Source organism: Typopeltis vanoorti, chromosome 4 (genome assembly GCF_054136105.1).
Source record: "Typopeltis vanoorti isolate ZY-2024b chromosome 4, IOZ_Tvanoo_1.0, whole genome shotgun sequence".
NCBI lineage: Eukaryota > Metazoa > Arthropoda > Arachnida > Uropygi > Thelyphonidae > Typopeltis > Typopeltis vanoorti.
Window position 1 is genome coordinate 100,559,865 of NC_143552.1, and position 14,325 is coordinate 100,574,189.

General features: G+C 34.6%; 1 protein-coding gene across 2 annotated transcripts in view; it reads right to left on the reverse strand.

Annotated features, from left to right (window-relative positions):
* The window catches only part of DCAF12 (DDB1 and CUL4 associated factor 12-like protein), a 172,876-nt gene that overhangs the window by 57,622 nt on the left and 100,929 nt on the right, over positions 1-14,325 (reverse strand). For both annotated transcript variants that reach the window (XM_090391379.1, XM_090391380.1), the window contains exons 6-7: positions 13,298-13,461; positions 1,725-1,787 (exon numbers count right to left, since the gene is read on the reverse strand). In XM_090391379.1, the coding sequence (XP_090247505.1) occupies positions 1,725-1,787; positions 13,298-13,461 (227 nt within the window). The remainder of the gene's footprint in view (positions 1-1,724; positions 1,788-13,297; positions 13,462-14,325) is intronic.

Genomic DNA, 14,325 nt, shown 5'->3' on the forward strand with positions numbered 1-14,325 from the left:
TCCCTCCGAATTAATCTATTACTTATGAGCACTTCAATATTGTCATATCTAACATTTCTTGCTTCTAAGGCACTTCTGACATAATCAATCCACCACAATCTTGGTTTTCCTTTGGGTCTCTTTCTATTTCTCTTTGCTAACCATACCTCACCCATTCTATTTACGTGGCCACGTCACGCTACCTTAGATTAGCTCTACTGACACATCCTTGAATGCTAATAATGTCAAGTTCCTTTCTAATATATTCATTTTTAATATGATTCTGCCATTGACGACACTGGTTCACTCCACTAATTTTTCTCAGAACCCTCATATCTGTGGTCTCTAGTCTTTGATCAAGTGTTTTATTTCTAAACCAACTCTCAGATCCACAACTTAAAACTCGTTTAAACACTGTTTTGTATACTGCTAATATGGTGTTTTGATTAATTTCTCTGTTATTCCATATAAATTTATTCAGCTGGTTACCCACCATACTATCACCGCTTCATTGTTGTCCATTTCCAGATTTAACCTGTGATCTTCACTAATAACTGCACCTAAATAGCTGATATATTTTACTTGTCCTATAGGATCTCCATTCAGAATACAGCTGAAGTTTTGTATGCTCCTGCCTATTTTCATAGTTTTGGTCTTTTTATTGCTGATTTTCATTCCAAATTTGTTACAGCTGTTATGCAATTTAGTTAGCAAATCCTGGAGACTTCCACTGGATATGTTTAAGAGTACAAGACATGTCCAATTCTAATATCAGGCCTAATGCCAATTTCTTTCATAATGCGATCCATATAGTTGATGAATAAGAATGGAGATAATGTGCATCCTTGTCTTACCCCTGATTCTACATAAAACCACCCTCCTGTATTGCCTTCAATTCTAACTGCTGACTGATAACTTAAATACAGACTATGTATTGCTTTGTATAATGTGCCATTCAGCCCATATAATTGTAGTGTTTTGAAAAGATTTTCTCTGGGCACCTTGTCATAAGTCTTTTCCGGGTCTACAAAACTTAAGTACAGATCCTTGTCATATTCCCATGATTTCTCAGCTATTTGTCTTAAAGTGAAAATCTGATCTTGACAACCTCTATATGGCCTCAACCCAGCTTATTCTTCTCCAAGTTTCTCTTCCACAATCTTTCTCAATCTCTTTTCAAGTGTATGCATGCATAAATCTTAGCTGGAACACTTAGTAGAGAAATTCCTATGTAATTCTCAAATTCAGTTTTATTCCCTTTTTTTTTTTTTATAGATAAGTATTATGAGAGCTTTACTCCTATCATTGGCAATTTGACCTTCCAACCAGACCCCTCTGAATTATTCAGTATAGTCCTTTATGCCTTCATACTTAAGCATTCTAATCGAATATCATCTACTCCATCTGCTTTTCCACATTTCAATTTTTTGATGGCTTTTTCTACTTCAAGTATCGTTATGTACTCCTCTTTGCATTTCCGCCTGAAATTTTTCTAGTATAGTTCTGTCATTGCTTGATTTGTTTAACAATCTTTCAAAGTAATTACTCCAGACATTATAGGAATAACCTATACAAGTGAAAAGAAAATAGAAAAGGGAGAATAGGTTTTACATTATGTGTTATTAGCTCCTCTTAGACAAGCTATAAATTATAACTAAAATTGTATTATATGCATTCACATTTAATAAGTATATTATTCACTGGTAAACATTACATTTACCAATCATTATAAATATGATCCATACCTGTTTAAAGGTCTGAATATCCCACAAATGGAGGTATGCATTTAAAGTTAAAGATACGAGCTCCTAATGCAAAATATACAGAAATATAATGAGATTAAAATGCAAGAAAATCATTTTAAGCAAACTTAATAAATCTTGTGAAAAGAGGATATAAACAAATTATGATAATATGAAATAGGGCTAGAAAAAAAAATGTTTGGAATAATGCCATTTCTATTTTTCAGATGCTAATATCTATCACCAGTATGGAAATTTAGGTTGATGTTATACTGAAAGTGACACTATCATTTACAATATGCACTTTTGTGTTTACAACACAAAAAACACAACTGACACCATATACAAAACTGCCACAATCATTCATATGCCTTTTATAAAAATATCCTCTATATAAAAATACAAGATATCTGTTAAAAAATATCCTCTATGACCTCGTAAAGATGTTGAGAAGTGTTATACAGCAAAATATGGATGTGTTTATAGTTAAAAAAGATGTGGCTTTCATTGTCCATATGCATAATTTTTACTCCTCTTTCGAAAGAGGAGTGAAAGTCATTCATATCTGTCATACAATATACTAAGTACAAAACAATCTAAATGACAATGCTGAGAATATCTAAAAGCAAAATGTGACCTTATAAATGTTATGGATGTGCTAAATACAGTAGATATAATAATTTAATTATAACCAATGTTCATATCAAACATCATTTTCTAAGTTATATAAAACATTTAATTAAACAAGCAGTATAGTTCAAAATAGAGACCATAAACAGAATTGAATTCTTAACATTTCACCAAAAGTAAACTCTGTGACCACTGTGTTCAGAAATTTTCATGCATTAAGAAAGCCAACTGACACACACACACACACACACACACAATAATAATTGAAAAAAAAAAAAGATAGTTGGAGATCTAAGCAGGAAATGATTATCAGACATATACAATTATTCTGGGAAATTTTAGAGAAAAGGACAAAGCTAATAATAATGGATTTCTGTTTAAACCATAGAATAGTCAATGCTAATGCCATATTCCAACTTAAAGATGTGCAAAACTTCATAATGGAGAGAAGATGCAAGAAATAAAAGTCTCACTGACACTGTTATTGTTGATAGTGATACATTCATATTAGTTCATGACACAAGAGTATAAAAAGCATTTGAAATCTGAAGTGATCACATTTAGTTCTGAGTATGATAAAATTACTAACATAAAAATGTGCACAAATTCACATGGAGAGAAGACGCATGAAATAAGAAAGTCTCAATGACTGTGTTATAGTTAACAGGTTGCTGCCATGCTCCTCGGGCATAGTTTGTTACTGCATGACAAGCAATTTCACTTCTTCAAGGTCAGTACGAGTAATCTCGTTGCCGGCGGTAATCGACATACGAGTATATTCGTAGTTGGCTTGTGAGGCTCATATACCAACTACAAGGACACACTTTCATTGCTACACTCTGCACAGCAAGCACTTTCGCTTCTTCAAGGTCAGTATGAGTAATCTCATTGCCAGTGGTAATCGACATACAAGTATATTCGTAGTCAGCTTGTGAGGCTCATACACCAACTACGAATATACTCGTAGTTGGCAGCGAACGTGTTAATAACAATATTTTCCCTTTGGTTTAGGACACAAGAGTAAACAAAAGATTTCAAATAAATGTGACCACTACTTTGTGTTGAGCAAGATAAAACTGAATTTCATATTGAAAAAGAAGAGTATGCAAGAAAGTTTTAAAACAAATCAAAGTAGAGTAGCTTTCAGAGGTGAATTGTAGACTCAATTACACAAACATCATTGAAGAAAAATGAAAAAGTTTGAAACAAGAAACAAACTTTGGAGATTCAATGAACTCTGAAGAAAACATTGATCAATTCAGCCAGACAGGGATATGGTGAGGTTGTCAGCAAGGATAGAAAAATCAGAAAAAAAAAGCATATCAAAAGTTCCTGGCAAGAAAGCAAAGCACTATGTAAAATAAGCAGATAAACAAGTAATAGGAAGACTTTGATAAGAACATACAAAATAATATTGTGAAGTGACAAAATATGTAGAAGCTATTGAAAAAGCATAAAAATGGAGGAAAGAGTACTGTGAAAGGATCTAGAGATGATAAAGTGATATGAAAACTGAAGATAAATATCTTCTAGAAGTGTGGAGTAATTACTTTGAAAGACTGCTAAATGAAGCAAGCAGTAACAGCATGATGGTAGAAAGCATTAAACAGGAATAAAATCAAGACTACATATTAATACTTGATGTAGAAAAAGTCATCCAAGACCTGATATGTATCAGGTCATCCCAAAAGCAATGTCATTTTTTATACTGTACTTGATTCAAACATATGTCTCAGCTTGTGTGAACATGAATTTTTAAAGCTTTATAAGTACTGCCAAGCTGAGGCAGCCTCATTCTATGGAATTCCGCCTTGCAAGAACATCATACATAACTTATTGTTTAAATAACCCTTTATTACTATGGAGGTCACTGAAGAGAATATTAGGCACATCATGCTTTGAGTTCAAAAAAAAAAAAGGCAACAATGCTGCTAACACTGAAAAAATGTGCAAGAAGTGTATTGCAATAATGTTTTGAATGTGTGAAAGTACAGTGATAGTTCAAAAATTTCGACAAGGGGATTTTAGCTTGAAAGAATCCCCTCGCTCAAGGTTCCGTCTCTCTCTCGACAACGCTATGCTAGAAGCCGCTATTGCAAAAAATGGCAATGCAATTGTTGAAGATGTAGCAAAAAATCTTAATTCATCATCACTGACCTTCCATTGCCACTTGCAAGAATTTGGAATAGTGTTGAAACTCAGCAAGTGGGCTCCTCACAAACTGACAAACAATAGAAGAGAGCACATCAACATTTGCACTGCTCTTCATTTTCAAGTGGTTCACTCTCCAATTTTAAGTTGTATAGTCACCAGTGATGAAAAGTGGATACTTTCAGAGGAACAGGTTAAACCTCAGTCAAAACAAGACCTTCACCCTCAGAAGGTTTTGTTGAGTGTTCAGTGGGATATGGCTGGTATTATACACGTTGAATTCTTGCCACAAAATCAAGCAATCACAGCTGAAGTATACTGTGAACAACTCAATCGACTGAATGAAAAACTCTGGTCAATCGAAAGGGTGTTGTTTTTCACCATGATAATGCAAGCTTTCATAGTGCAAGAATTGCCTGTACCAAGATTGAGGAACTCGGCTTGAAAAAGCTTCCACAGCCTCCGTATTCTCCTGAGTGTGTCTAATGTATCGTATTTTTTTTTCATTAATGAAAAAAATATGATACATTAGATGCACTGAAACTGAGCCTGTGTGACTTCTTTGCCTCCAAACCTCCTGAATTCTATAGAAATGGTATTATGAAGCTTTCGCAACATTGGAAGAGCATTATTGATTCAAATGGAGAATATATACTTTAAGATAAATAGATGAGAAATCATGGGAATGTAACGATAATCTGTATTTAAGCATTGTACAAGGGTGGTCTGAAAAGTTCTCAGCCTCAACCATAGATGGCAACAACATTGGCAAGATTTTTTTTTCTAAGTTGGTACATCTATCATAAGCATCCGTGTGAAACTGCAAGTCATTCTATCAAGTATTTTTTTTTAATACAGATATCTGAAGCCAAAGTGTTGTCTGCATCCCTTGAAATGGATAAAATTGAGTATGATGCGGTTATAAAATTCTTTGTAAAAGAAGATTTAACTCCAAAACAAATTCATTCGAAGTTCATAAAAGCTTATGGGCACTCTTCTTCTTCTTCGACAATTAAGAAACGGGCTGCTAAGTTTAAACATGGCCGTACCAGCCTTGAAGATGATCCACGTGAAAGACATCCAAAAAGCGTAACAAAACCAGAAATCATTGATCAAGTGCACAATATGGTATTAGATGACCGACGAATCAAAGTGTGTGAAATTGCTGAGACTATAGGCATTTCAAAAGAAGATGTAGGATATATTTTGCATGAAGAATTGCAAACGAAAAAGCTTTGCGAAAGATGGGTGCTGCGCTTGCTCAGACAGATCAAAAAACGGACTCGCATGAAAATCTCTGAACAGTGCTTGGAGTGTTTTAACAAGAATAAAACTGATTTTGCATGTTGATTTATTACTATGGATGAGACTTGGATTCACCATTACACACCAGAATCCAAATAGCAGTCAAAGTGGACAGAAGCCAGTTGTTCGGCACCAAAATCGGTTCGATCGGCAGGAAAATCAGTTCGATCAGCGGTGTTTTGGGATGCTAAAGGCATTTTGTTTATTAATTATCTTGAAAAGGGTAAAACAATAACTAGGGAATATTATTCCGATCTTTCAACCAGACTAGACAAAAAAATTCATGAGAAAAGACCCGGTTTGCAGAAGAAAAAATCATCTTTCTTCAGGACAATGTACTTCTCACAAAGGTGTTTTGGCAATGGGAAAATGAAGGGATCTGCACTATGAATTGTTGGAACATCCACCTTATTACCCAGATTTGGCTCCCTCTGACTTCTATCTCTTCCCAAAATTAAAACTCTTCCTTGCAGGTCAGAGTTTTTCTTCGAATCAAGAGGTGATTTCAGATCTTACCGAGAACCACTACAGGGATGGGATAATGGAGGTGGAGCATGCTGAAATAAATGTATTACTCTTAATGGAGATTATGTTGAAAAATAAAAATTATTTTGAAATTATAAATTCGTTTTTTCATTGTTAGGCTGAGAACTTTTCAGACCATCCTCATAGATCTTGAAAAGGCATATCACAAGGAGCTAAGAAGAAATTTAAGATTATTTGTCTAAAAGCTATTAAAAATGCTATAAATATATCAATCAATTCATAGTCTATATTTGAGATGTAAATCAGCAGCTAGATTGAAGGAGGTAAAGGGAGATGGTCTGATGTGAAATAAGGTATGAGACAGGGGTGCACATTATCTCGACTGATATTCATCATCTATATGGATCGTGTTATGAAGGAAAATCACATTAAACCTGATATCAAAATTGTAGATGTTAAACCTCTTTACTTTATAAATATGTCATCATCATCATCAAATTCCTGATTATGTACCATCACAGGGATGGGGGATAAAGGATATTATGTTAGTGCTACATGAAAAAGTTATACCATTACTAACTTCTGATTGATAATTTTCCTCCAAATGAATCTCTTATTTGTCATATCTTGTATTTCTGTCTTCTAAGGAAGTTTTTACTACATCAATCCACCTAATCTTGGTCTTCCTCTGGGTCTTTTTTTCTGCCAACCTAGTAAAGAACACTTGCTTTGCTAATCTTTCTTCTCCCATTCTGTTTAAGTGACCACACCATCTGAGATTAGTTCTGCTAACACATTCCTGAATGCTAATGGCAAGTTCTGTCCTAACATGATCATTTTTAATACAATACTACCATTGATGCCATCTGTTCACTCCACTAATCGTTTTCAGAACTCTCATATCTGTAGTCTCCATTTTTTGATTAAGTATTTTATTTATAACCCAGCAGATTTAATAAACTATCTTCCTGTACCACTTTCAATTCTAACTGCGGATTCACAGCTTAAATAGAGACCATGCAATGATCAATATAATGCTCCAATTACACCATATAAGAGTAGCATTTTGAAGAGTTTCACTCTTGGCATCGTGTCATATGCCTTTTCCAGATCTATGAAATTTAAATATAAATCCTGGTTATATTCCCAAGATTTCTCAACTATTTGTCTTAGAGTGAAAATCTGATCCTGATGACCTCTATCTGACCTGAAACAACTTGTTCTTCAAAAAAAGCTTCCCGTCCATAATTTTCCTTAGCAATTTCTCAGATAAACTTGCATAAATTTTACCAGGAATACTCAGCAGGGAAATATCTCTGTAATTCTCATTGTTTTATTTCTCTATTTATGGATGGATACTAAAGCAGTTCTACTCCAATCATCCAGAATTCAACCCTCAGACCATGCCTTCTGAATTATGCAGTGCAGCCATTATAAAACTTTTATACCTCCATATTTAAGCATTTCTGGTCAATTTCACCTAGTCGAGCTGGCTTTTCAAATTTCCAGTTTTTGATGGCTTTTTTATTACTTCAAGTATAGATATATATTCCTGACTGCATTCCTGTTGGGAGTTTTCTACAACTATGCTGACAGTGCTTGTTTTGTTTAGCAATATTTCAAAGTAATTACTCCAGACATATAGAATATCTTTAGTTTTCATGCCACCTTTATCATCTCTGATTCCTTTAGAGTATACTCTTTCCTCCATCTATAAGCTGTTTCAATTGAAGCCACCAGAATATTTTGCCACTTCTTGATATTTATTTTCTATGTTCCTGCCAAAGCCTTCCCATGACTTCTGTTTAGCTAAGTTTACAAGTGCTTTGCTTTCTTACATTTTTCTCTGTATTGTCTAAGAGCACTAGCTGACTTACTTGCTAGGAACTTTAGATTCTTGAATGGTAGACTCAAATAGACAAACATTCACCCATGAAAACCACTCAATTCTGATTAGTTTCAAAACTTTCTTACTCTCTTCTTTCAATATGAAATTCAATTTTATTCTGCTCAAACTATATAATGATCACTTCCTATTTCAAATCCTCTGTATACTCTTGTGTCCTGGACCAGTGGAAAAACACTGCTATCAATGAGACTTTTCTTATTTCTTGCATCTTCTCACCATGTGAATTTGTGAACATTTTTATGTTGGAATGTGGTTTTTGTAATAATTAGTGCATGTCCTGAACAGAAATCCAGCAGGTACTTACCATTATTATTAGCTTTGCTGCTTTCTACAAATTTTCCCACAGCATTCTATATGTCTGTTAATCATTTCCTACTCTGCTCTTTAGATTTCCTACAAGAATCAATTTTTCCTTTTTCATTGTGTCAGCTGCTTTCTCTAATGTCTTGAAAAATTTCTCCATCTCTTCTTTAGTAGAACCTTCTGTGGGACCAGAGGCACAAATAAGTGCCTATATGGTCCCAGTTCCCCATTCCAATATCTATCCACATCACTCTACTTGATATGGCCTGCCATTCAAGAAGATTATCCTCATGATTAGTGTTGAATACTATAGCTACTCCTTTTTCTCGATTATTACTTGAATATAACATTTTGTATTTGTTGGTAAGAAAGATCTCGCCTGTTTTTGTCTTGTTTCAGTCATGCTTATTATGTCGATCTGGTACTTATTCAATTCTTCTACTAATTACATTTCTTTTTCCATTGATGTGCTTCTTATGTTGACAGTACTAATCTTGAACTCTGCTGATGTTGAGTTAGGATGTGTCCCAGGATTTGCTCTAGCAGCTGACTTTGCACTGTTCGCCCTGGTTCCCTGACAAAAATAACAGGGGTCTTGTTTAAACAGGCGACACTGCAACCAGCATGAAATTCTGTCATGTTGTACCATTATTTTACGTTGTGGTTTAAACCAATAAAAATACAATTTTGTTAGCTAAATCACAAATTGTAGTATATCCTTGTTTGTTCAGTATCCATGGATCTAATGGATCTGAAAGTATGGTTAGGAAAAAAAATCACTTGATCAGTATATTGGAGATATCAGATATGAATTATGAGAAAGATGGAGTGAATAGTGGCATCAATGGCATCATCATCATCATCAAATTCCTGCCATGTACCCTCAAGGGGTGTACAGGATATGACAGTACTACATGAAAAAATTACATCATTACTAACTTCCTATCTACAATTTTCCTCCAAATCAGTCTGTTACTTGTCAAGACTCCAACATTATCAGATCTTATATTTCTATCGTCTAAGGCACTTTGTACCATATCAATCCACCTATATCTTGGTCTTCCTCTGGGTCGTTTTCCTGCCAACCTGGCAGAGAACACTTGTTTTGCTAATCTTTCCTCTCCCATTCTATTTAAGTGACCATACCATCTGAGATTAGCTCTTCTAACGCATTCCTGGATGCTGACAATGTCAAGTTCTTTCCTAATATCCTCATTTTTAATATGATATTGCCATTGATGCCATCTGTTCACGCCTCTAATCTTTCTCAGGACTCTCATATCTGCGGTCTCTAGTCTTTGGTCAAGTGTTTTACTTCTGACCCAGCTCTCAGATCCATAAGTTAAAATTGGTTTGAACACAGTCTTGTATACAGCTAATTTAGTGTTCCGACTAATTTCTTTCTTATTCCATATGAATTTATTCAATTGACTTCCCACGATACCAGCTTTGCTGATTCTGTTGTCTATTTCTATATTTAGTTTACCATCTTCAGTAAAAATTGTGCCTAAGTAGCTGAAATGTTTTACTTGTTCCACAGGTTCTCCATTCACAACACAGTCAACATTTTCAATGATTCTGCCTATTTTCATTGTCTTTGTCTTTTTATTGCTGACCTTCATACCATATCTATTACAACAGCTATTCAATTTAGTCAGAGAATCTTGCAGACTTGTAGCGGATTTATTTAGAAGTATAACATCATCCGCATAAAGCAAAGAGTTGACATTAACATCTCCAATTTTGATATCAGGTTTAATACCACATTCCTTCATAATGTGATCCATATAGATAATGAATAACAGAGGGGATAATGTACATCCTTGTCTCACACCAGATTTAACATTAAACCATCTTCCTGTACTTCCTTCAATTCTAACTGCTGACTCACAACTCAAATAAAGACAAAGTATTGCTTGATATAATGCCCCATTCACACCATATAACTGCAGCGTATTGAATAGCTTCTCTCTTGGCACCTTGTCATATGCCTTTTCCAAATCGACAAAACTTAAATACAGATCTTTGTTCTATTCCCATGCTTTCTCGACTATTTGTCGTAAAGTGAAGATCTGATCCTGACAGCCTCTATTTGGCCTGAATCCAGCTTGTTCTTCACCAAGCTTTTCTTCCACAATTCTTTTCAACCGTTTCTCAAGTATACTTGCATAGATCTTGCCAGGAACACTCAGTAGGGAAATACCTCTGTAATTCTCACATTCACTTTTATTTCCCTTTTTATATATGGGTACTATGAGAGCTCTACTCCAATCATCGGGAATTCGTCCCTCTGTCTAGGCTTTCTGAACTATGCAGTGCAGCCACTGTAAGACTCTTATACCACCATACTTCAGCATTTCTGGTCGAATATCATCTACTCCTGCTGCCTTTCCACATTTCAAGCCTTTGATGGCTTTTTCTACTTCAAGTATGGATATGTATTCCTGACTGCATGCCTGGTCAGTGTTTTTTATCACTGTGCTGTCATCACTGCTTGTTTCATTTAGCAGTTTTTCAAAGTAATTACTGCATACTTCAAGGATATCTTTTTCTCCTGTTTTCATTTCACCTTTATCATCTCTAATTCCTTTTACAGCACTCTTTCCTCAATTCCTAAGCTTCTTCAACAACCTCCAGAATATTTTGCCACCTTCTTGATATTTATTTTCTATATTCTTGCCAAAGTCCTCCCATGACTTGTGTTTAGCTAGTTTTACACACTGTTTAGCTTTCTTACATTTGTCTCTGTATTCTGTAAGAGTAAAAGCTGACTTATTTGCCAGGAACTTTTGATATGCTTTCTTCTTTTCCTTCACTGCCTCTTTGTTTCAGTCACCCCTATTATGTCGATCTGGTACTTATCTAATTCCTCAGCTAGCTCCATTTCTTTGCCATTCAGGCTTCTTACGTTGATAGTACCAATCTTTAACTCTGGTGATGTTGAGTTGGGGTTTGTTTTCAGATTTGTTCCAGTAGCTGACTTTTCGCTGTTCGCCCTGGTTCCCTGGCGAAAACAACGGGGGGCCTTGTTTAACCGGGCGACGCCCCAGCCGGCATGAAATTTTGTCATGTTGTACCATCATTTTTTATTTTGGTTTAACCAATAAGAATACAATTTGGTCGGCTAAATCCCAAATTGCCAGCCCATCCTCGTTCGTTCAGTATCAAAGTAGATACCCAAGAGGGTGCACCACGAGAAGGTGAGGATTGGACATTAGGTCAGAAGCCCTGGTCGGTTCTCCGCATTCCTTTAAAGGCTATGTGGAGGTCTCCTCTCAGTTATACAGCTTTGACCCTTAAGCACCCCGCATCAATGGCATCATATTAAAAATGAAGATATTAGAAAGGAACTTGCTATTGTTAGCATTCAGGAGTGTGTGTGTGAGGAGAGCTAATCTCACGTATTATGGTCACTTAAAGAGAATGGGAGAGGAATGTTTGCTAACTAGTTAGCAAAAGAAGTTTTTATTTTTTTTATTTTTTATTGTTGTTGTTTTGCCAGGATAGCAGGAAAAAGAGCCAGGGGAAAATCAAGATCTCAATTTATTGATAATAAAAAAAATGCCTCAAAATACATGATCTGATAATATTGGAGTCTTGACAGATAACAAATTAATTATTATTATCTGAGACCTCTTAATGAGTCGAGGACTCATTGAGGGAGGCTACAAATCACCCAAACCAGCTGTCATACCTTTCCTTAAATTCTTTCACACTAGATGCATTCACTACCTCTAAAGGCAAACTATTCCACCCACTCACTGCACTGTGAGAGAAAAACCTGGCTCTTACTCCTTTCTTAACTGTGAACAAACTTAACTTCCATGGGTGCCCCCCATGTTCTCTCCCAATCTTCAATATAATGAAAAATTTCAGACAATATCCTATAACACCCATTCAAAAATGTATATACTGACTGAATAGGAACCTCCTTAAGCAGTACCATTAAGCTACCATTGGTCTAGTGGCTGGTCTGCAGAATAACTATTTTAAACCATAAAATCAAGTGGCACAAATGCCTTTCATGTAAATTACTTCATATTTCACTAATTCAAGGAATCTTTTCCTTCTTCACATCAGTATACCAATTACAACGAATGCCTATCTTGTGTTATGAATACACAGAAAGCAAGTACTACATGTTAATAAGCCAATTAAGCAAAACAGTTAATAGCCTCAGCAAAAACCAGGGTTTCACTTTACATGACATCTGAAAATTACTTATATTTTATGGCTCTTGGACCTTTACTCTGCCATCTACTACCTATAAACTATTCAAAAAAACAATGAACCACATATATGATAGATACGACAAACATGTTCCTGGTATTAGCTCTTGTTACTCGGCTCAATAACATAAGGGTTGTTCTCTGCACTAGTTACATTTTGTGCTTTATAGAAACTATAGAGATTTATCTTTAAAATGCAGTGAGAAAAATAGGCACTAAAACATGTGTTTTGTTTAAACAAATTAACAAGAGTATTTCCAATGTCAAAATATGACTGAGCTTCATTTCCTTCATCACATCAGTGCACTAGATAACAAATACTATCTTCTATTATGAATGCACAGAAAGCAATTGTTACATGTTAATAAGTCATTTAAAGAAATGAAGGAAGAATAATGGTGGATTTATATCAACACACAAGCATAATCAAACATTTAATTAGCAGAGTATTTAATTAACATTTAATGAAAATTGATGATCCTTTAATAAACAGGAGTGCTTTTCATACTCTAAAATTTTAATTTTTTTAAAGAATGTTGTTTGCATCCTCCAAAATTATTTACCTCAAACTGTTGGTTAAATACCAATGCCCTGATCTTCTCAGCATTTTTGCAAGATTTACAAGTAAGTGGTGACATAGCAAAGTACTGTGGATAGAATGCTTGAACAACAGGAATATATCTCCTTTCCTGAACTCTCCAAAGAGCAAGTGTAGTATCTCTAGAACCTAGTCAAATAATCGTTGAATTGTTTTTTTTTAAAAAATATTTTTTAAAGATAAAAATCGACTTGTTTCAGTTTTAATATTAAAATTTAATATAATAAATGTTTGCACTTAATAAAATAAAAATAAATTTTAAAAAAAATCGATTAAGAATAAAGTAAAAAACAAATCCATGAACATAAAATAGCAATCTCACTATACTACTTGGGTATGATAAGATCTTAATATAGCAAAATAGGCTAAAATCTCAAAGATACCATGAATTAACCCAGTATCTGAAGTATGCAAACCTTGCAGTAAACAAAAAAACAAGGAAGTTACACATTCCACATAACTTTATCAAGATCTTAATAATGACACTAACCATTAAAAAAATAATTAAATAACAACAATCGCTTTCTTAACAAGTTACATCATATTTGAAATAATGGATATCCTTATATTCATGCACATAAGGAAATTGGAGTGGAACTGATTTATGTATTCGTTTCACTCTGGTTTGCTCACATGCTTACTGGCAATTGCCTCAATCCTACTACTGCGCAAGTGTTACAAGTTACAGTGTAGAAGATAAAGACTTGAACAGCCTAGATCTTGTGGCTTGCACTTTACAAAATTAATATGAAGGATTCATGCTGCAAAGGTTCTTAAGTCTCATTAATATCTTTAAAGTGTGTCTGAAATGTTGCATGTGTAAGAATGACATTATGACACTGTTTCTTTATTTTGATTGCCATTATCTCCACGGAGCCTGAACATTTTTTGCTAGTTACATTAACTAGCAAAACATGTCATCACATCCTCCAAGAGTGATGATCTCTTGTTCCTTACCTATTTTGTTTTGCACTGAAGAATTTCTTCTGCATC